Source organism: Ochotona curzoniae, unplaced genomic scaffold, assembly GCF_017591425.1.
Source record: "Ochotona curzoniae isolate NIBS_2020 unplaced genomic scaffold, NIBS_Ocur_1.0 scaffold_4701, whole genome shotgun sequence".
NCBI lineage: Eukaryota > Metazoa > Chordata > Mammalia > Lagomorpha > Ochotonidae > Ochotona > Ochotona curzoniae.
In genome coordinates, this window is record NW_024467122.1 from 41,017,864 (window position 1) to 41,042,441 (window position 24,578).

The window sequence follows — 24,578 nt, forward strand, 5'->3', positions numbered from 1 at the left end:
TTTCTGATCCAACTCCCTGATACTGTGGCTAGGAGAGCAGGGCGTATGACCCAAGTACTAGGGCTCCTGCCACTCATGTTTCACATAGGGGTGGACTTCTGGCTTTCAGCTTGGTCTACCCAGCTCTGGCTGGTGAGACCATTTGGGGAGGGAACCAGTTGATTAACAATGTCTCTCTCTCTCTCTTTCTCTCTCTCACCATGCCTTTCAATTAAACAAATCAATAAATATTTTTATAAAAGATTGAACTATAAACTACCAAAAAAAAGAAAAAATTCAACGCTATAAGAAGAGAAGAGAAAAGAAAAGATTCAGCATGTGGCATAACGAGTTAGACTCTTGAAATACTGCCATATTATATGGGTTCTGGTTCAAATCCCAAATGCTCCACTTTTGATCCAACTCCCTGCTAAAGTACCTGCAAAGCAACCTAAGATGGTCCAAATCCTTGGGCTCTTGTCACCCACACAGGAGACCCAGCAAAGCTCTTGGCTTCAGTTTAGTCCAGCCCGAAAGAGGAGGCCATTTGAGGAGTCAACCAGCAGACGGAATATCCTTTTTCTCTCTCTCTAATTCTGTCTTTCAAATGAATGTTTTTAAAAAGATTCAGCAAATAAAAAATGGGTAAAATGGGATATGATATTAAGTGGAAATAAGACAAAATACTGGTGTGTATGATCTCAATTTAATTATATTTTAATTAAGTGAGACTACTAAATATTAGTCATGATTTCTTTGTATGACAGATTATAAGACAATTTAATTTGTTACATTTTGCTGATTTCACATATGGTGCAGTTAATAATTCCATAATCAGAAGAACTCTATAAGTAGTATTATGAAAAGATAACTCACCACTAAGAAGAATGTCTCTGAAACTGACCTTAGGATGTCCCCAGGAAAGGACAATTCTTAATAGCACCGGTAATATCAACCCTAAAGCCTTTTGCTCTAACCAAAGATTGCCAACTCCCAAAAAAGGGGGGGAGGGATTGATTCATAATATTCTAACAATTAATGAAGCATTTACAAGCTGTCTTTCATAAAAGATGGCTTAGCATGTCCACATAATAGCAATCAAACATAGAACAATCCATAACTCAAAGCACAAGCAGAGATGAGCCTGTCTTCAGCCCCATTGCAGGTTTGTGTGGAAGCTGCAGGTGCATGGGGAGCACTGTGCTTCTACTGCACAGAAGTAGGTGGCTGAGTCGGCAGGATGGGCAGCTGAGATGTGCAGGGAGACATGCTTCTCCTTCTTGTTCATCAGGACGGTGACTCTTTGGTCTTCTTTCTTGCCTTGCGTAGAAATAATACTTACAAGGAACCGCAGACCTTCTCCAGGTTCTTGCTTATACCAGTGTAAGTAGGTGGCGGCACTATCTGTGTACGTGCAGTTGATGACACAGTCGTCTCCCTCCCGGACACTCAGGAAGGCAGGACTCTGCTCGACCTGCTGTGCTCCACTCACACCTGCGAAAAGGAGAAGTCAGACACACTCGTCAGATCATCACTCCCCAAATTTTGCATTGTTTTTCTGCAAATATTCAAGTAATTGAAAGAGGCCAGTCTCATCCTGAAACTTCTAACGGACGTTTCCTAAGCCCCCTGCTCCTCCAAAGCTCCCAACTCACAGTGCAGCTGCAGCCACAGGAACAGAAGCAAACGTCCAGTAAAAGTCCTCATGGATCTGCCCAGCGACACCTCCAGACAGGCGAGCTACGACTCTTAGGAGTTGTCCCCTCCTTCTTTTCAAAGCGCAGGGTTTTCTTAAACTGCCCAGGCGTCTGCTTCTGTTCTGAACAAAAAGACTGTTCTGTCACGCTTCAACAGAGACGCTCTGCCCTCTTGTGGTCAGATTCCCAACTGTTAAACCACCTACCAGATTCTCCACCTACCAGATTCTCCACCAGCCTTAAATCTATGGGGAGCTGACACAAACCAACAACAAATCAACAAGCAAAGATCTAAGCTCATCTTCCAATCTAAAGGATAAACGTCAGCATCATGCAAACATAATGAATTCTATATGGGTTCAAAATTGTACTTCATCATCTCTAAACATGCTTTAATTCTTTAAGATTTATTTGTTTTTGTAAGGTAGAGCTACAGAGAAAAGAGGAAGAAACAGACAAAGACAAGGGCTGGGCCAGGCCAAAGCCAGGAGCAAGAGACTCACCCAGATCTCCCACATAGGTTCTGGGGTCCAAACACCTGCGGCTGCTTTCCCATGTGCACTAGGAGGGAGCTGGATAAGAAGTGGAGCTACAGGTGCCCATATGGGATGCTAGTATTCCAGGCAGTGACTTAAGCTATCACTCCACAACACTGGCCCCCTTTGAATTTGAAGCTACAGGGTATGCATAAGCAAGAAGCTGCAATCAGGAGTAAGCAAGGAAAGAATCCCATGCATTCCAAATTGGAATACAGACATCTGATTCAGCTCCTTGCTAAGGTGCTTGGGAAAGCAGCAGAGGATGATCTGGTACCTGGGTATTTGCTACCCACATGGGAGACTTGATAGAGGTTCCTGCCTCCCAGGTTAAGATGGACCTAACCCCGGCCATTAGAGCCACTTGAAGACTGAACCAGTATATGGAAGATCAGTCTGTCTTTCTTGTGCTCTGTGTGTGTGTGGTTCTGTGATTTAAATAAATTAATGAATCACTTTTTAAATTGTTTTTCATTCATTGTCTATTATGAAAACATTCTGCAGCTGTATCACCATAAACCATGAGTTTGTGGGGGCTAAGACGTAGGAAGCATTATTGGAACTGGTATGGTAGAGTAGCCAGTTAATATGATGTGCTGACAGCTCATACGGGTACCTGCTGAAGTCCCAGCTGTTCCACTTCTAATCCAGCTCCCTGACAACATGCCTGAGAAAGCAGTAGAGGATGGCTCACCATGTGGGCCCCTGAGCCCACCCTGCAGACCCAGAAGAAGCTACTGGTTCTTGATTTCAACCTGACCCAGCCTTTGACATTGTGGCCATTTGAAGAGTAAACCAGCATATGAAAGGTAAACCTCTCTTTCTCTCTATAACCTTCTTGCTTCAATTCTCCTTTCAGATAAATTAGTTTTTAAAAAAATATAGAGTGCAAAGATTAACAATGTAAAAACGTGAGCTCTGGGGCTCGTGCTCTGGCATAGTAAGCTAAACCGCTAGCTGAGGACCAGCATCCCATACGGTTCCAGTCCATCCCAGCTATTCCTCTTCTAATCCAGCACCCTGCTTATGTCCTAGGAAATCAGCTGAGGAATGGCTCGAGACCTTGCACCACTCAATCCATGTGGGAGACCTTGAAGAAGCTCCTGGCTTTGATGGGGTCTAGATCTGGCTATTGTGGTCATATTGAGAGTAAATCAACAGATGAAAATTTTTTTCTCTCTCTTCTCTCTCTCTCCCTTTCTTTCTCTATGTAACTCTGCCCTCTACCTTTCAAATACAAATAAAATACATCTTAAAAAAAAAAAACACTTTAAGGGTTCAGCAGGGTTGCCTAGTAGCTGAAGTCCTTGCCTTGCACACTCTGGGATCCCATACGGGCGCCGGTTCTAATCCCAGCCACCTGCTTCCCATCCAGCTCCCTGTTTCTGGCCTGGGAAAGTAGTCGAGAACAGCCCAAAGGCTTGGGAGCCTGAACTCGCATGGGAGACCCAGGGGAAGCTCCTGATTCCTGGCTTCGGACCAGCACAGCTCTGGGCATTGCAGCCACTTGGGGAGTAATTCAATGGAAGGAATATCTTCCTCTCTGTCTCTCCTCCTCTCTGTGTATCTGACTTTCCACTTAAAAAAAATCTTTAAAAAGAAAAGAAAAGAAAACTTTAAGAAATACAAGCTCTTCCTTTTCAATACTGTATGTGACATTTAGTAACTTGGCCTTGAAAAATTACATAACTTCTATAAGCTTCTTTGCTTTGTCCTAAAAAAGAAAGAAAAAAATAAAGATACCACAGTTTCCACCCAATAAGATGATGTGCAAATTAAATCACACCAAGGAGTTTGTACTGTGCTCGTCACATGTATGGTCCACTAAACATTAGCTACCTTGCTATTATTTTTTCAGGACTACATTGCACTAAAGGTCACAAATGCAAACATGGCTTTTCACCTTCCTTAAAATTTCATCTATACACTGGTATTAACAGGTAAGTTATCCCAGCAGCAACTTCATACAATGTCTCTCCATAGTTGTCTATTCAAGGCCAGTCTCATTGACATTCTACCATTGACCTTGAGTTGGACTCTTCCACAGGCTACTTGCACATGGACTTGACACCTCCCTTATTTCTAGAAACACTGAGTACTCATCTCAGCATTCTGCACTTATCCTCATAGAAGAGAAGCAGTAAAACATTGCCAGCACACATGAGGAAACCCTATGCTGTGCAGTGCTGCTGTGCAATCCTCTGCATGTCAGAGACTGGGGCTGCAGTTTGAGTGCAGGCAGCAGGTGGCCTGGGAGCACTGTGCATCCGCCGCACAGAGGTAGGTGCCTGAGTCTGCCAGCTGGGAGGCTGTGATGTGAAGGGTGCTGTAGCGCTCCTTGAAGTTAACCACTGACTTTAACCTTCCATTCTCTTTCATTTCTGAAGTCAGAAAAAGTAGACTGACCAGGCCGCCCCCAGGATGCTGTCGGAACCACTGAATGCTTGTCACAGTGACAGAAAAACCGCAGCGCAGGGTAGAGTTGGCTCCCTTCAGGACATTCAGGACTGAAGGACTCTGCTCCACCTGCATCCCCCTCACCCCTGCATGGGTAGAGAAAGAAAACACAGAGCATGTCACAGGGGAATGAGAGAAACGGCTTCCAAAGAGTAACATGTCCCAAGAAGCACACATGAGAGGGGAGGACGGTGCAGAAAACCCAAGTCAGCTCTCACTTCGTTCCGTCCCACCATCAGTTGTGCAACATCCTCAAATCCCCAAGTGAGGTGGCCGGAACTCACAGCCAAGCTGGATCCACAGAAGTCCTAAAAGAGCTCCCAGTCTCTTCTCCATGGCTGCTTGCCTGCTGACTGCCAGCTGTGAGGAGTGCTAAATCTTGGGTTTAGACAAACTTCTTACAATCAACAGATTCCCCAAGAACCAATCACACTCGCACAGGAAATTCTGCTGTGAAGAGAAAAAGCAGGTGGATGTGTTCTATCTATCGACGTGTGTGTGTGTGTGTGTGTGTGTGTGTGTGTGTGTGTGTGTGTGTGTGTGTGTGTTGCAGAAGGAAGGCAGATTTAGGATTGTGGGGCAGGTAGGAGCAGGAAGAGGTACTACCTCCAACCCTCAGAGTCTTTTTTCTGAGAACGCGTTAGACGAGGAAGCTGGAGACTCGCATGGAAGAAGAGTGAGAGCACAGCAAGGAGAGAATCCGGGCCTTCCTCTGGGTCACTGCATCCATGAGTCACAGTTTCTAAGCAGGACATGTTGTTGAACAAAGAGCTGCAAAATTCATGTTATTTATATGAAATGTCTAACAAAGGACTACAGTTTCATGGTACATTATTTATTAGTTGTGTTTCTCAAAAAGTGTCTACAAACAAAAAAGATTTGAATGATTTTATTAACTGGTAAATGTGGCTATGTTTATACATGAACTTGTACCTACAATAAGACCTAGTTGGAGAAAAAGGAAATAGGATTTATGAAAGACACCTACCCTGGTCTCACCCCTCTCCCTCCTAGCACCATGCATACCCTCCACATGCTACTTCTATTCTGTGATTACAAGGAAAGGTCAGACTTTTTTTGCAATTCACACCAAGTGCTTCATCTTTCTGCTTCCTGTATTCTTTTCCTATTCATCTTCCTTTTCTCCTCTCTTCCCTTTTTGTTCCTTATTTCACCATTTCTTCTTTCCTTTTCCACAGTGTTGTTATGGACAAGAATTTCATCAGAGTGCTGAAGAAATGTCTAAAGGAGTAGCATAGAAGCTCATTTTAAGCACGTCTAGTTATCAAACCTAGGATATGGATAGAGAGATATGTGTTTTATAGATTGTCTGAATCTCAAGAGAGGAGAGAGACACAGATCCAGACTCTTAACCTCAGTGCCACTCGAGGACTGTCTGTGATCCGCATTGAGCCAGCGGTGGTCAAACGCAGATCTCAACTTCGGGGTTTTTGGAGATGATGAAGCTAAAGCGACAGAGTTCAGAAAAGAACAGCAGCAAACCGTTGAAAATCTCTCTGTGTGCTCACTGATTGATCTGATCATGCACTCTTCCGCTCCATGCCATAGCTGGAATTAACTTTCATTTTTCCTTTCATTTTTCCCCCTATTCACTTTTTAAAGTTATGACTTACAACCCAGCACCTGGGACCTGAAGTAAAGCTCTAGAGCCCAAGACTTAAAACGCCCCCTCGTGGATTTAAGTCGACACCGCAGGTCATAGCTGCACCCACCCATCCCTGCCTGTTTGGTCTCAGGTGGCAGGGCCATCTCCACCCAAAACTTGACCTGACATCATCCCCTCTGCAGTGATACGTGGAGCAGATGCAGTTCCCAGTCTGAGACAAACAGTTTTCTGATCTCATGAAGTGACTTGTTCTCACGAATTTTTGACTCTTAGAAGAGCTAGGAGACCTGTCTGCACAGGAGCTAAGCAGTTGAGTATCCACTGCCACACATGTCCTCACAGAGCATGGACTCTCCTAAGAATCCTCCAGTAGCACCTGGCCACCAAAGCCCCACAGTTAAGGCTTTCTCGGGTGGAGGGGGGCGTCCCTGTTCCTAAATCCAGCCTCTTGGGCTGGCATCCTAGCATGGTAAGCTAATCTTCCACCTGTAAGCGCAGGCATCCCACATAGGCACCACTTCGTGTCCTGGCTGCTCCACTTCCAATTCACTCCCTGCTTATAGCCTGGAAATGAAGCAGAGGACGCTCCTGGACCTTAGGCCCCTGATTCCATGTGGGAGATCCAGAAGTGGCACCTAGCTTCGGATCAGCTCAGCTTTAGCTGTTACGGCCACATAAGGAGCTGATGGAAGATCTCCCTCTATCTCTCCTTTCTCTCTATTTCTGCTTTTCAAATAAAACATTAATTTTAAAAAATCCGGCTGTAACATCTTGTATACCTGGGAGCAGGTTCTTTCTACCCTGTGCAGTTGGAGAAGCCAGAGTCCCTGAGTGGGGATGGCATGGAGCACAGAGACCCTGAAAAAAGAGAAGAGGGGTGACTGGGTCCAGACCTGGATTCCCACTTGCCTGCCGCATGGCTGCTGTGTCGAGGAGATCTCCCCAGCCATAGAAGAAGCACAAGGCGCCCGGTCCCAGTCCAGCTGCAATCCTGAGCTCCTGGGGACCGGGCGGTTGGAATCGGGGCTCTCTCACTCAGGATTGTACCATTTCAGAAATCACTCAGGAAGGATTCAGAATGAAGGGGGCTGAGTAACTCCCTCTCTCCTGGAACCATCTGTAGCCATCCATAGTCATACCTAGTCATACCATCCACAGAGGCACAGTTTTTGTGGTTCTTATGATTTTAGAGATAAGATACGATTTGCGGATGTTTGGGCATTTCTTCCTACCTTAGTATGCAAGACGGTGACCCTCACGGTCCCTACAGTTCATCACAGGCATGAATAGAGGGAGAAACTAAGAGACTATTCAGAACAAGAGGATTGGACAAGCACAAAGGTCTCAGTCACTGTAACACACTCCACTGAAAGCACCAAAATCATTTCAAGGGCCTGGAAATAAGGATTAACCCAGGCTTAGTTTGGGGAGTGAAACTGGACAGAACCAGAATGGAGCATCATGACAGCTAAAATACAAAGCACACCGATGCTGCCAACACAAGAAAAGGAAATCTGGAGCAGGCCTCGCAATTAAAGTTTCCCCTGTCCGTCATCGGAGTGCCTGAGCTAATCACTGGATCCAGCTCCTGAGGCCAGCTTGTCAGCAACCAGGCAACTACGATGGCTCAAGCAGGTGCACTCCCACTTCCCTCCAGGGAGTCCTGAATGATGGCTCAGTGTCAACAAGGCCAATTGGGAATCAAAAGCTCTACCCAGCTCCTTCTCTACATTACCTCTGTTCTCTCTCCTACTTAATCCACAATAGGGCAAGAGGGGTGGGGAGGAAGAAAGAAGTGAAAACCAGCTAGGAGAGATAGAAATGGTAAGGAAATGTTCAAACACGCATGGGATGATAAATGACACACTGACATTTGGGGCTTATTTTGTCAAAACTCAGATGTATATTGGCTACATTACCCATTGATGTGTATGTGAAGAATGCATAGCAAGTATGTTTTGTGCACGTACATCTATCTAATCACAGAGACAGAGGAACTCCCATGTGCTGCAAGAGCAAAACCCCAGAGATCATCCTCTTTTGAATAACTGGGAAGTCAGAAACAATGACGAACAAAAACAGTGCATTCCATGTCCTTCTATACTTTCTGAATTTTAGGACACATGCATATTTACTTAAAAATAAATCCAATCCAGATGGTATCAGCATTGTGATGAGACAGCTAAAGCTACAACCTGAGCACCAACATCCCATACTGGCACCAGTGCTGCTCCACTTCCAATCCGGCTTCCTGCTATTAACCTGGGAAAAGCAGCAAGTGATGGCCCAAGTGCTTGGTCCCCATCGGGACTCCTAGAAGACATTCTTGTCTCCTGGCTTCCACCTAGTCCAAACCTGGTCAGTGGCCATCTGGGGAGTGAACCAACAGAAGATCTCTGACTCTCCCTCTCTCTGTATAACTCTTTCAAATAACTAAATATTTATATATCATCTGAGCAATATTTTTAAGATAGCAATAGGATTCAGAAATTTTCTAGTATAATCTAAAGATGAAAAGATAAAATGAAAGTAATAGAAGGCATTGCTTTTAGGTTTCTTCCAGGCTGTGAGCCCTGGCCCACCACAGGAAGGATACTGCACAGGTGCAAGCCACTGTGCATCACTGTGTGCCACCCACAGTGCAGTAGTACACAGCAGTGTCCTTCAGGGAAAGCTGGGGCAGGCCCAGGGTGCTAGACTTTCTGTCGGCAGCAATGAACAGAGACGTCGCTTCATGTTCCACATCTACTTTATATCCTTGAATAAGAAACTGTGGTCCCTGGTTGGGAAATTGTTGATACCAGAAGATATATTCATTTGTGGCAATGTCAGGGTGGCTACAGGAAATGTTCACATTTTGTCCTTCAAATGCCTCCATGGAGGTCGTCTGGGTGGTCTTCGCAAGGCTCACAGTGCCTGTGGGAGTAAACACAATGCTAGTGCCAATCCTAAAATCAGGACAAACTGAAACCCCAGACTGTCTGCCACAAACAACATCCCTATGCTTCCTCCCATCCATATACTTTAACAATTCCTTCTTATATGTGCTTCAGGACATATATGCTTTGAGTTTGTTTATTCTAAGGCAGACCCAACACACACGCACACACACACGTGGAAAATCTGTTTTGTCTCTCCTGGGGAAAGAACCCATGAGGCTGTGATGCAGAACATCTTACATAGCCCAAGTCACAGCTCACACAGAGGCTTAGAAGCTGCCTGAGAAAATAAAAACACCCAAGCTCTCTCTCTCTGAACCTTCTAGATAAAAAAAAAAAAAAAAGCAACTGCTAGTAGGCAAGGATGCAGGTCCCCTGTCGAGCATCCTCAAGCCGTCATCCTCGGAGTCTGAAGGTAACTCACCCAAGACCAGAAGCACAGTCACTCTTGTCAGTTCTCTCATAGTCTAGATGTAAATTTGAGCCCAGGCTCCAGGTTTGCTTTCTGAATCCACTTCTAGTCTGGGACTGAAGTCAGTGAGGAAGCAGCAGCAATCACCACAGCACCCTAGCACCTGCCACTCTGGGGCTGTCCCTAGAACAGCCAATAGCGAGGTGCAGCTCTTCACAGGAGTCCTGCTGCTCTAAGTTGAGCTGCACCACCAGGAAGCAGAACAAAAGCTGGCAGAACACAGCCACTTGAGAATCGCTTTGAGTCTTCACTGAGCTCTAACCCTCTCGAGATTTGACTGGAATAAGGCAGATGTGGGAGAGGTTCCTGTTCTGCCCACTTCACACAGCCCCAGTCACTTGTCCAGTCAGTGTGACACTCATGGATGCATGAACACGTATGGTGATAAACCCAGAACTGCATGCCTTGAAATGTTCCATGAATCTTAAAATTGCCACAATAAGCCAGAGTCCTGCTTTCAGGTCAAAAGAGAGCAGGGAAGGTTTTCTGAACTAGACCTTCCAATGTCCCAGCACCTGCTGTCCTTTAGGACTCCACTGAGTCTGCGTCTATCATCATCAGCATCTCCCCATGTTACAGCTGTTAAATGGGGAAGTGACCCTCATTAGTGCCCACTGACACATTTGCTGTAGAATCATTCACCTAATCAGGAAAGAATTGAAGTGAGAAGAAAGCGTACAGTTCAGCATCACAGAAACCCAAGTCCAGACCTCAGCTCTGCCACTTCACGATTTTGGGCACCCCTCAGTGCCTCAGTTTCCTCATCTGGGAACTGGCAACTAAAGTTGTCATTTCAGAGGCAGCCTACGATATTTAATTGGCTGACAAATATTGCTCCTTCCCTTTCCTGCATTCTTGTCTGAATCACATGTAGAGTACTGTGGGCTCTACAAAGCAGTTGCATAGGATTGTTGATGTGATTTTGGAAAGCACATGCAATTTTTAAAAACACAGAGTGGGAACTCTGTAATAGTAGCACAAAACTTTAAAAAAAAAAGCCCCAATAAATAAATAAATAACACAGCTACGCATGAAAAACAGCCATTTCCCAAAAACACCAAGATGTTGACTGGGTCAGACAAATGCTGTCATCAAAACATGTAAAGTGCTCGCCTTAATATGGGAACAGCAAGGTGATGCTTGAGTTCCTTATTTATGCAATACCAGAATGGAAAAAAAAAACTGTAAATGTTTGAAAAGAGCCTCTTACACATCTAAGATTGTGAAAAGTTTTCTGAGGAGTATTTTCATTTTCCTGTGCAAAAATCAATGAATGCTAATAGAGTCTAGCAACTAATTGGGCAAGACTACGCTGTAACACCAAATAGCATAAGCTGGAACCAGGGGCAGGTTGATTCAAACTAGTAGCTGCTGAGGTGAGATGAGCCATGCCATTGTGGGAGCAGTGGGTGCAGGGTCCATGAGCCTGAGGAATGGAGGGGCCCTTTGACCTGCCAGTGAGGTGGGATTGGATCCATGAGCACCAAGGATGGGGGTCTGGCAGGCCTTCATCTGACCCAGTTCCTGGGACCCAACTACATGGTGAGTGTTGGGTCTATGAGCCCCAGGGGCAGGGAGTTCAGCGGGTCATATGACCCAGGACTTTCAGCCCATTTGTGAAGTTGGTGTGGGGTGCATGAACCCCTGGGGGTGGGTGATCCAGAGGGGTCTTGGTCTCCTGGCCCAGGTCACCAGGCCCACGTGTGCAATTGGTGCTGGATCTGTGAGACCCAGAGGGATTCCAGCAGGTCCTGGGTCACATGGCCCAGGGCCTGCCTGTGAGATGGGTGCTAAGTCCAAGAACCCCATGGAGAGAGGGCCCGGTCTGGCTTGGGTCACCTGGCTCAGGTTCCTGGGCCCACCTGCAAGGAGGTCCATGTCCATGAGCCCCAGGGTTGGAGGTCTTGCTTGGCCCAGGTCACCTGGCCAAGGTCCATGAGGTCCTCCTAAATGTAGACGATGGAGTGCTGGATGGCAGACCATGGTGCCCATAGAGGACACAGTAGCCCATTGGGGCATACAGAGGACATCTGGTACCATAGCAGAGAATGGAGAACAGAACATATGGACAATCACAATGACGCAAATATCTGGGCAATTGGAGATTCTAAGGTCCACTGTGTCAGCCAATGGACATTGGAAGGGATTCCTCATCCATAGATGGGTAGGATCAATAGCATTTCATAACTGTCACATCCACCTGGGCTGAATCCTCAGAGCATGCACCACATTGTGACCCTGGGTTGATAATGGGTGGCCTTTCCCCATCCTCTGGGATGGTTGGGAGGTTGGTTATGACCTGTCCCCTTATCTCCCCCTCCTCCCAGAAATGGGAAGAAGAAATATAAAGTTTGGAAACAGTGATCACACCCACTTCTCCCTAACCCTAGATTCTTCCCACCCTGATCAACTATGTAAACATTACCTAAAACAGTTTTTTTTAAAAAGTAAATAAATAAAAATATATTATACACACACACACATATATATAAAGTATGTAAATAAAATCTAAAGAAAGAAAAGAAAAAAGGAAGAAAGCGGATTGAGGAAGGAATCAAAATATGATTATCTTCTTAGAATTGTACTTATGTGCCTGTACTCACAAGCACAGTAGCTGAGTGGCTAAACTCATCTTGCACAAGCCAGGATCCCATATGGGCGCAGGTTCTAATCTTGAAAACCCCACTTCCCATACATCTCCCTGCTTGTGGCCTGGAAAAGCAGTGGAGGATGGTCTAAAGCCTTGGGACCCCGCATCCACGTGGGAGATCCGGAGGAGGCTCCAGGCTCCTGGCTTCGGATCAACTCAGCTCCGGGCATTGTGGCTGCTTGGAGAGTGAATCAACAGATGCAAGATCTTTCTCTCTGTCTCTCCTCCTCTCTGTATATCTGACTTTCCAATAAAAATAAAATAAATCTTTTTTTTTTAAAAAGAATTGTACCTATGAACTATACTAAATCTGTTCTCTTGGTATTAATAAAAATTTTTAAAGTATCTTGAAAAAAAATCTAGCTAAAACACTGTAATTTTTTTGTTGGAAACAAGTGAATTCCATATCCTTTTTTTAGGTTTAGTTTATTTACTTTCATTTGCTGGTTTACTCTCCACATGACCACAACAACCAGGATTGGGCCAGGCTAAACTCAGCAATCCAGTGATGATTGACACGGAGAGCAGGAGTCCAAGTACTGGACAGGTAGCAGGGGCTCAAGTACTTGGACAGAATTCTGCTGCCTTCCAAGGTGCATTGTCAGGGAGCTGATCTTGAAACACAGCAGCTGGGACTTGGACCAGTACTCCAATATGGGATGTCAGCATTTCATACAGCAGCTTAGCTCACTGCATCACAACACCAGCCCTGAGCTACAGAACTTAGAGTGCACTAAATCACCAGGTAGCTCCCTCCCATCATCACAAGTGTTCCCTCCCCTACTCTCCTTCAGGCTTCCCTTGTTTGGGTCACACGGCCTTGTCCCTAACACATTAATGTGCCCCTGCTCCCCAGGATCATCACCATCTCCATGCTATTGAAATAAGATAATTAAAATGGGAAAAGTTGGGTAGGCAGAGAGGGCAACAAAGGACTCACTGGCAATGAGGAGAGTTTTCCTAACCTAACTGAAAAACAGGAGTTTGCTGAGTAGTAAGTCTAATGCCATAAAGAATGCAGAGGTGCCCGGCGCAATAGCATAGCGGTTAGAGTCCTCATCTTGAACACCCCAGGATCCCATATGGATGCCGGTTCTAATCCTGGCAGCTCCACATCCCATCCAGCTCCCTGCTTGTGGCCTGGGAAAGCAGTCGAGGATGGCCCAAAGCTTTGGGACCCTGCACCTGTGTGGGATACCAGGAAGAAGTTCCCGGATCCTGCTCCTGGCTTCAGATTGGCTCGGCTCCAGCCATTGCAACTGCTTGGGGAGTGAACCATCGGATGGAAGATCTTCCTCTCTGTTTCTCCTCCTCTCTGTATATCTGCCTTTCCAATTAAAAAAAAAATAAATCTTAAAAAAAAAAAAGAAATGCAGAGTGCTTCACTAATTAATCAGCAAAAATAAAACCCTGGTGCCAATACCAATACAAGGGGCTGGTGACCAACTTATGGTGACTAGTTATTTGTGACCAGTTCCAGGTACATGGTGAAAAGAAACAGCTCCCTAGACAGGTCCGAAGAAAAAGTTCTTTCTTCCTTCTGTAGAAAATCGTTTGATGTACAAAAAATGTAATGGATGCCTTTCCCTTCCTGTGCTTTCAATAAAACCCTTTTGTTAAACTTACTTTCTTGTTTGTTCATTGGCCTCATATATCATCATCAATAGCACAAGTTCCTGGGGTTCATATCTCAGCTGGAACACTATGCAATAACTTCTTCACTTAAACTGCCAGACCACCACACCTGTGATCAGCATTGGACCCCTCCACCAATATGGCAGACCAGGATAATGAAGTATTCACAGGCATTTCTGCCTTGTTCATACTATCAGAAATCTGCTGGCCAGTCTCAGAAATATTTAAAAATGAAATGCATCCACAAGAGGATAAAGAATATGCTCCAAGTCATTTTTAAACGGCCCAGAACACTAAAACACAACTCAAAATTTGAGCCTACCACACCTCTGCACTCCAGAGTCCTTGAAATGACGTTACTCGGTGAGGACTGCAAGGATAATCCCTACCACTGTCCACTCTCCTCTCCTATCTTCTTCCCCACCACCCTCATCACTCCTGTCCACTCCCACCACCCTCTCCCCTCCTGCTGATCAAATCCCAGCATTCCTGCTCCTCCTGTTAGATTTGAAATTGACTGAAACTTTGGTCTGATCTACTCTACACTGTGGGACAAAATTAATCTGCCTTTAAAATTACCAAATAGCACATACATGGGAATCAGTGAGGCTTGCTGTCTGCAAGTAGGATGTGGTTCCAACAAGTGTACAATAGCAGCCTAGTACAGCCCTTTGACCAGCCTCCCCTAATGGCAATGCCTTTTTGCTTTTGTTCCACAAAACTATTCTAAAGCAACATGTGCAAATTCTTCAAAGATCCTTTAACAGTTTACTCCTGAATGGGACTGTACTTTGATTCTCTGCCTGCTGGACATGCTCTGTGTTCACAGCTTGGTTCATGGGCTTGGTTCATAATGCTTTTACATAAACTAATCACCTCATAACCACCGCAGCTTTAATAAAGCCCACTGGGAAACTCCGCTCTCTTTGTTAAGCACTCTTCTTACTAAAGAGAATCAGTTAACGTCCAGAGAGACATCAATGAAAATAACACTCTTAATGAATCACTGGAGGCATCCTCTGTCTTACTTATGATGCTGGCATGGACCAGAGAAACACAGGAGATTAATTAAAAAGTTGTAATTTCCCCTGGATCATTTCAAGAGGCAGTCCCTATTGAACCGTAACTTGTCAAAAGTAACTACATTCAATGCTCCCTCCTTTCCAGAACTTTCTGTGAATTTTGTCACAAACACCTAACCTCCTGAGTATCCTCTGACCCAGTAGAGTAGGAGCAAATTAGTACCCTGTCACCTTCTTCCCTTGGGCACAGAGCCCTTCATCATGAAGAGAAAGCATGCTTGAGAAGGGGAGATTTTAATGTAATAATACAGTCATTTCATTGCTTTGCAATCCATATTCCAGTCATCTTAATTCTAACATACTCTTTATACTACTTCTACAAAATCTTCCTAAAAGAAAAACTGTGTCACAACACATTTAATAAATATAAACTGCAGGGCCAACATTGGGAAGTAACAAGCTAAGCCTTCTCCTACAGCACCATCATCCTAAATGGGCACTGGTTCAAGTCCCGGCTGCTCTACTTCTAATCCAGCTCCTTGCAATATGCCTGGAACACAGCAGATGATGACCCAAGTGCTTGGGCCCTGCCACCTGTGTGGCAGACCCAAAGGAGGCTCCAAGCTCCTGGCTCAGCTTAGTAGCCATAGCCTTTTGGGGAGTGAACCTGCAGATGGAAGATTCTCTCTTTCTCTGTTATTTTACCTTTCAAGTAAATAAAAATACACTTACTTTAAAAAAGCAAATAAATGTAAACTGTGTGATTATAACCTGTCATTGTTCTGCATAATTCCCTATGCAGTAGTAGGCAAGGTAGGGGGTCTAATTAGATTATTGCCCTAGTTTTCTACTCAATGACTCCACAACAATTTGTCTAACTCATTGACCTATACTCTCATGTTGATCATAGCTTGGATAACTATACACAGCAGCATTTATTTCTGTGCTACTGTCATCATTATTCCAGATATCTTTCACTTAACAGTGCATACCCTACCTTGCTTCGATAACCATGTCAACGTACAAAACAAGTTGGATTTTTACTGAATTGAAACATAATGAAAGACATAGATCTTATCCATCTTTTCCAGCAGGGATTATATTTCAGGAGGACGTTGAAAGGAAGGTTCCACAGAAATGTCCTAAGCCAGTGAAGCCTCAGATGGAATACAATTGCACCTGAAGTTGCAGAGTGGTCTGACTGTCTCTTCTCATTGGTTAACTAAGGTAAATAGCCATGGAGTTGCTTGCCACGCACAGTCTACTCCACATCCAGCATTGTTACAAAGCTGATGTATTTGTCATTTCCCCATTCAGTTCTGTCTCTGTCACATGGCAATGCCAACTATATTATAGCGACTCACAGCTACTCCTGACTGTGTACCCAGAGAGCAGCCAATCATTGGCCCCAATGCGGAGTATATGCCCTTTGGACCCCATCCGGACTATAATGTAGCCGTCCTCTCCTGGCACTATCCTTTATCCCAATTCAATCTCAAATGCACTAAGTAGATCATCTTTGCATAATTTAGCATTTAAACTATTAAATTTTCAGTTTAAAAAGATATTTTCCACTTTTTTCAATTGATTTTAGAGCAAGAGAGATAATAGACAGAGAAGTCTGTATTCTGCAGTCTCCATTCTGAACTTTTCAAAGCTAACATTCATTGAATGCATAGTACATGGTATGACTATGCTAAGGTTTTGTATGCATTATATGTTCACCTTCAATTCCATGGTGCAATTATGCAGACATTATTAGTACACATGGTAAGCAGTTTAAGAAACTAATACTGAAACAATTGAAGTAATTTGATCAAGATTGCACTGAGAGTCCAGCTGCTCCACTTCTATTCAGCTCCCTGCTGATGACCTAAGAAAGTAGTACAAAACAGACTGAATCTTTGAGCCCTACATCAATGTGGAAGATACAGAAAGAAGCTCCTGACACCCAGCTTCAGATCAGCTCAACTCCAGCCACTGCAGCCATTTGGGAGTAAACCAATGGATGGAAGATTCTCTCTCTCTCTCTCTCTCTCTCTCTCTCTCTCTCTCTCTCTCTCTCTCTCTCTTGCTCTAGCTCTCTCTCTGTCTCTGTCTTTCCTTCTCTCTCTGTAAAAATCTGCCTTTTACATCAGAGCAACAGCCAGGAGCCCTGAGCGGTCCACAGAAACAGAAGAACAATAAACTCCCTTCAGGACTAGGGAGAGGAGCTTTCTCTGGTCCTTACTTAATTCCAACTTTGGATCCCCATCCTCTCTCGCAATGACCATCAGGGTCGTTCCAGAGCCCTCCCAAAACAAACAAACAAACAAAATTAGAATAGATACACAGAGATCAACAAGGAAAACTTAGAACCAGACAGGAAACAGTCAGCGTGGATTCACATATACTTTACTAGGTAGGACACAGAGAATAGCTACCCCTCACTAGGGTATTGAAGATTTCTCCTCACACCCCTCCTAAAACAGTTCTACACCTCAACTGTTGACATATGCCTTGCTAGAGTTATAAGCCAGTTTAGACTCTCCTAAAATCTACCAAGTTCAGTAGAATTATGCTTCAATGCTATAAACTGCTAAATACTAAAATGAGGATAGACAAAGACAGCTGAACAGTACCCTATAGCCATTTTAAGGTGTATAGAAGCTGGTTGTATATAAACTAGAATCGAAATGTCAATGAAATAGTCACAGGATGTGGTTAAGAATTTGCATTTTTTAACATATTGGTTACTCAATACATGTCAATTAATTCCATAATGTTGTAACATGTTGTTGATGTTATGTTGGGGCTTTTAACTGATCGGGATGATATTCTGCCAGAATATTCTGCCAAGAAACTGCTGAATTTATCTGGACAATTAGATGCTAGATTCTTTGCTTGGAATATGCTTGCAATGAAAGAACTTTGACTAAATTTGAACTGTAATGCTGCAACAAGGTGGAGGAATCTACCATGGGGGGAGGGTATGGGGGAGGGGTTGGGGGAATCCCAGAGCCTATGAAACTGTCACATAATGCAATGTAATTAATAAAAAATCTGCCTTTTAAATAAAAATAAATTCTGAAAAAATAAAGAAAGAAAATATTCCCTTTCCTGAAATTGCTTTACACATTGCTTCGTTTTCATATCACTCTTCGTCATCCTGGCTTCCCTGTACCACAGTTTTAAAATCTATGGAGGTGAGGACCAGAGAAAGCTCGCCTCCCTAGCCCTGAAGGAAGTTTATTATTCTTCTGTTTCTGCAGACCACTCAGGGCTCCTGGTTGTCATTCCAATGATGCTTGCTTCTGCATGGCAGAGTTTGGACTTCTTCCATCCCCTGTGGAAGCTCCAGATGGGGGTGGGTGACCTCAGAGTTCTCGGCCTCCGAAGGCATTCCTATTCCCCATGGTCTCCTTGGCAATTGGGATGTAGTCCTTGGTGTCCTTGGTGAGGATCTGGGAGTCTTCAGGGTTGGGATATGAGCCTCCTCCTGTCCACCTGCTCCACTCTGAGGTCTCCCCCCGCCCCTCCATATGCGCAACCTTCTGTTAAGAGGCTGTGGCTCCTGATTCCCCCCTTATGCCTGTGTAGCTTTACTATTGTCTAGCGCCGACAGAATCTGTGGTCTGACAGTGGAGTCTATGTAGATCTAGGCCTCCTTGGTTGTTAAAGCCTGAGCAGTGAACAGCATGCCCAGATGCACATGGGGACATGACAGATCATTAAGGCCTGCAGCAGACATCTTGCACCGTGGAGGACAAAACAAATTGGACAATTCTTCTGGCCAAGATTTGACAGCAAGTTTCTGAGCAAGTTGAGACTCTAAGGTGGACTATGTCAGCCAATAGGCCTTAAAAAGATTTCCTCACCCTTAGAGCAACAAAATCAATAGCATCTCAGAACTATCAAAACCACTTTAACAGTACCCTTAGAACATGCTCCACATTGGGGACCCTAGGATGACACCAAGTAGCCATCCCATATGCCTGGGTAGTGATGCAGTTAAGCTGTTCAGAACTGCCCTCCCTCCCTTCTCTTCTTCATTCCCTCAAACACAAGAAGAAAAAAAAACTGAAAGCAATTGTCTCATCCACTTTTCCCTATTCCTTGACCCTTACCACCCTAAACAGTGATCAACAGTCCTTCTCAACTATGTAAACATCATCAAAAATAAAAATAAATTTATTACATAAAATTAGAAATACAGAAGAGATTGATATTGAACTAATTGTTTTCTCATTTTCTGGTTAAAACTTTTTTTAAATTTGAGTTCTTTTCCTGACCTCTAATATTCTTTTTTTTTTTTTTTACAAACTAGAGAAATTTGTTTTGTGCATAAATTCCATTCCTATGATATATATTCAAAAAGTTCATAGGGTCCAATCTTGTGGCACATCAGTTAAACCCACTGCTTGCAATGGGATCATGGAGTGTTGATTGCATTCTCAGCCACTGTGCTTCTGAACTAGCTACCTGCCAATGCTCCTGGGAGGAAAGTGGAAGGAATAACCTCTAATATTCTTAACGTCTCTCTTGCTCTCTTGGAGTTTTCAAAGAAAACCAAAGAAATATTCCTCTGTAAGAAAGCCCAACACACTGGAATCTAATCTGTCCAGACCTGTGATGCATAAATAATTCAAATTGACAGGCATTCTTACGGTATCACTTAATCTTCCTTGGGATTCTTAGTTATATGTTTCCTAACATGCAGAGCTACCTTTCCCATATTTGCCTTTATGCATATGAAATTAAAAGAAACTGATCTTTTAATGTCATTTTTAAATGGGCTTCTTAAAATATTTATTTACTCTTATTTATTTGAAAGATAATGCCAGAATGAGGGGAGGGAAGAATGGAAGGAGTGTGAGACCATCTATTCACTGGTTCACTCATCAAATGCCCCCAATATGGATCAAACCAAAGCCATTTATTTGAAGCTTCCCACACTGGTAGCAGGGAGTCAAGTACTTAAGCCATCATTTACCTCCTTGTGCATTATCAAGAAGCTGGATTGAAAGCACAGGCAGAACTTGGTCCTAGGCACTTCAATATAGGAGGTGGGTGTCCTGAGCAGAGACTGAATCTGCTATGCCATAGTACCTGAACATGTTTCTTACTTTAGATTTATCTTATGAGCAAAGTAACTATGTTCTAACCTTGAATTTCATCACAAGACTTGATGAAGTATATCAAACCAAGTTTCAAATACTCTTTTTTTGTTGGTGGTGGTGGTATTGTTAAAATGTATGCCATTAGATAGAAATTTGAAGTCTCAAAAAAATTATAGCATGCCCCCTTTTATTTTCAAAGATATTAATCCCATCTATCACTACCATTTTTTCCTCTATGTTAGCAATATAGTAATTCAAATTTGGGATTAGATTTGAGCTCTGAGCCTATATTCGTTAGTATATCATTTTTGCTTCTCTGAGAAGAAAGGTGACCCTTAAATGCTTAAAATTTTCTTCCAATCTGGCTTAAATTTTAGCTCATAAACCATGTTTTCATAAATGTATTTATCCCTCAACAGGAACAGATTCTCTTCTTTATCTGTTATGCATTCTCTACAATAGAAAAAAAAATCTAAAGATTTATTTATCTTAATGGGAAGGCAGTTAAAATGTATGGAGAGAAGAGACAGAAAGAGAGAGCTTCCATCTACTGGTTCACTCCCCAAATGGTTGCAACAACCAAAGCTGAGCCAATCAGAATCCAGGAGCCAGGAGCTTCTTCTGGGTCTCAAGGCTTTGGAACATCCTCCACGGCCCTATCATGCCACAAGCAGGAAGATGGCTAGTAAGTGGAGCAGCCAGGACATGAACCAGGGTCCACATGTGAACCTTGCACTTGCAAGAGGAGGATTTAGCACCTCCCTGGTGGTCTAGTGGTACTTTCTCACAAGAGGAGGATTTAGCCATTGAATCATTGAACCAGGCCTGGAAGAGAATTTTAAGTATTTAAGGGTCATCTCTCTTCTCAGGGAAGCAAAATAGTACACTAGAGTACAGGCTCAGAACTCAAATCTAATCCCAGATCTGAGACAGATTGACTGTATTCATGTAGCTTAGCATACCTCAGCTTCAGGTAAGTCGCAATTACAGTAGCTGCCTGTGAGTAGATAAGAGAATTAAATGATGCACAGAAGGGGCTCTGGCACATGGAATACATTCAACAAATATCAGGTCCTTCACTGACTCTCCTGCCTTACCAGGAAACTTCCAGACAGTTTTGTTCGTCTCTGTCTCCTGAGCTTATAACAAAACTACAAATGTCCCCACCTGTGTTTTAAAGCATAGACAGGCTTTTCATCTCAGAATATCCACTTGTACTTTACATTTGGGGTCTTTTTTACCTTCATGCAATGCTTTGGTTCAAAGAGCCTTAATAATCCATTCTAGCCATCCAAATAGTGATTGGATTCTTAAGGAAGTATTTCAAGAAATGGTAGTTCAGGTTTTGGCTAAAAATCCACTGTTCTTCCTCATTCCCAAACAAGAAGTGATTCTTGAGTAATAAAATCAATTACATTATAATCTAAGCTTCAGGAGCCAGTGCAGTGGTATAGGAGGCCAATCCAAGATGGCTCAAGCTCTTGGGCCTCAACACTCACATGGAAAACCAAGAAGCTCCTGGCTTGGACAAGCTCAACTCCATTCTCTCTCTCTCTCTCTCTCTCTCTCTCTCTCTCTCTCTCTCTCTCTCTCTCTTTCTCTCTCCCCCTCCCAACCCCGTCTCTCTCTCTCTTTCTCATCTTTCAAATAAAATAAATCTTTAAAAATCTTAGCTTTAATCTCTACTGAATTTGAACTGTAGTAATGCAACAAGAATCCACCATGGGGGGTGGGGCGGGTTTTGGGGAGGGAAGGGGGGAATCCCAGAGCCTATAAAACTGTGTCACATAATGCAATGTAATCAATAAACAATAAATTTTTAAAAATCTAAGCTTTAAGTCCCATTTTCTTCTATCACAGGAGACATCTGAAGCCACTGAATCCCTGTTTCACATGAAAACCCTCTCACAGGAGATAGATCACTAGTCCTTCTCCACCTTAACTGTCATTTACAAGCAAAAGTAGCAGATTCTCATTGAGCACAATAGCTCGTACAAAACCTGTCAGTTTTCTAGATTTACAAGCTCTTTTTCCTTTCTGATTTGTGAGAAGTCTTGACAAGCCTTGGAGATACCAATACAAATACAAGCAAATCATCAAGGCTTATTGCCTTTTCTCTAGGACATGTGCCAAGAGACTACAAAGCTAAGTAAATCAGTTGCAGGATTCACACTAACCTTAATGGTGCCTCAGGCTGTACAAAAATCGTTCAGTTTCTCAGCAGGCAAGATTGCTTCTTTCCCTTCACACATCACTACTCATGACTTAGGTCATCTGCCTCCAGCTACATTCCTTCCCTTTCCCAAAGAAGAAGCCTGTGCCTGCTCACCTAAACTAGGGAACTATGCACATCTGCACAGACCAAGAGCCTCCATTGGGTATTCCTGATTCGAAATTATTTATTAATAGTTGTATCCTGTTTGAAAATCTGATCAGTTGGGAAGCCAGCATTGTAGCATATCAGATTAAGCCACTACTTATAATGCCAGCATCCCATAAAACACCAGTTCAAGTCCCAGCTGCTGCATTTCCTATCCAGCTCTCAGCTAATAGGCCTTGGAAAGTAGCAAAGAATGGCCAAAGTTTTGGGGCCCCTAAATCCACCTTGAAGACCCAGAAGAAGCTATGGGTTCTTGCCTTTGGCCTGTACAGCTTCAGCCATTTAGGGAGTGAACCAGCAGATGGAAAAGTCAACTTTTTATCTCACTCACTCGCATTCATTCTCTCTCTCCACCTCCCTCTTCCTCTCATTTCCTCTACCCCTTCTCTGCAGTTCTGCTTATCAAATAAATAAAAAATTAAATCTTAAAAAAGCTGATCATTGGAACTATGAACTTAGCCTGGTAGTTGGGATGCTCACATCTCACATCAGCACTTGGCTTTGACCTGTGGCCATGACTCCTGATTCCAGCTTCCTGCAAACCCAAAGAGGAAGCAGTGATGGCTCAAGTAATTGGATTCCTGTCACTGACATGGAGACCTGGATTATATTCCTAGTTATTGACATCAGGCCTGGTCCAGTCAAGCCAGCGAGGGCATTTAGGAAGTAACCCAGCACTTTGGTGTGCTCTGTTTCTTTTTCTTCTAATAAACAAATAACTTATTTTATTTTTTTTTAAAAAAGGATATTGTGATGCAGGTTTTTCTACCTAATCCTTGAACTTACCCTGAAAGTTTGAGCTTCTCCCAGAAGTTTTTAAATCAGCTTTGACAATTAAATTAATTGCCCTCTTCTTCCTGGTGGAATGGTTGAAAAATATTCACATTCATTACAGGTTGATATTGAGTCAGTCTTTGATTTTAAAATGCCTTACAAATAACTCCATAAATCTTTACCTTTAACTCAAAATTTTCCTATACATGAATATGAGAAAAGTGAACAAATGAAACTAAAATTCAAAATAAAATTAGCTACTTTAGCAACTAAAACAGCTGACATAACAACTGACACAGAGACCAATGAAGCAGAATAGAGAACCCAGAAGTTAATATACATACTTGCAACAAACTGATTTTTTTTTTACAAATGTGCCAAGAACATAAATAGAAGGGATCTTCTTTTCCATGATAGCTTTGGCAAAACTGGACATGCATATATAGAAGAATAATGAAAACAGGTCTCCACTTCTCTCTATGTGCAAAAATCAACTCAAGATTGATCCAAGATCCTCAATATAAGCCCATGAACTAGGAAACAGCTATAAAAAAAACATAGGGAAAACAAGTCAGCACATTGGTATAGGCGCAGACTTTCTGGATAAGATCCCAAAAGTATGTGCAAGAAAAACAAAGTCAGAAAAAATATGGGATTATGCAGCTAAGAAGATTCTGCATTAAAAAAAATAACAAATAGAAATCAAGACAGTGAAGAAACAATCTGCAGGAAAGAAACTGTGCAGCAAGAACCAGGGTAAAGCAGGATAATGGCATATAATTAGAAGCAGAAAAGCTCAGAGACAAAGCTAAAGATTAAGATTAAAGCCAGCAAGGAACAACAAGGTGGGGACAACAAGGGACAACAAGGTGGGGATTGCAGTCATTTGGGAAGTGAATCAGTGGATGAAAGATCTTTCTCTCCATCTGTGTGTGTGTGTGTGTGTGTGTGTGTGTGTGTGTGTGTGTGTAAATCTGCCTTTCAATAAAAATAAATGAATCTTTCTAAAAAAAATCTTAAAAACTCTTTTTAAAAATTTCAACAATATGGTAACACAGGCAAATGCCACAGTGCCTGACTTTCTCTGCTGTCAGTGAGGAGAACCAACAAAGAGAAAAGCAGCCCCTGACAGCTAGAAAGTGATCTATCATGGTTACAGACATTGGTGGGCCTAGAATCTAGTCCATCCCTCACAGGTAGGCCCTGATAATCTCCTCTCTTCAATCTCTCAGACAAGTCATATCTGAAAAGGCCACTCCGTGCCATAATGGAGCAAGACAAGTACAAGACCTCCCATAGACCTGTCTGGCC

The 24,578-nt window shown here is 43.3% G+C and overlaps 3 gene segments (V, D, J or C); all 3 read right to left on the reverse strand.

The window, feature by feature from the left end:
- Positions 1–608: 608 nt before the first annotated feature.
- LOC121148512 lies at positions 609–1,865 on the reverse strand. The segment is given in 2 exon segments: positions 609–1,473; positions 1,635–1,865. Coding segments are annotated over 2 exon segments (396 nt in total).
- Positions 1,866–4,420: 2,555 nt separating this feature from the next.
- On the reverse strand, positions 4,421–5,023 carry LOC121148339. The segment is given in 2 exon segments: positions 4,421–4,755; positions 4,954–5,023. Coding segments are annotated over 2 exon segments (387 nt in total).
- A 3,702-nt stretch (positions 5,024–8,725) lies between these two features.
- LOC121149157 lies at positions 8,726–9,747 on the reverse strand. The segment is given in 2 exon segments: positions 8,726–9,212; positions 9,660–9,747. Coding segments are annotated over 2 exon segments (336 nt in total).
- Positions 9,748–24,578: the final 14,831 nt, after the last annotated feature.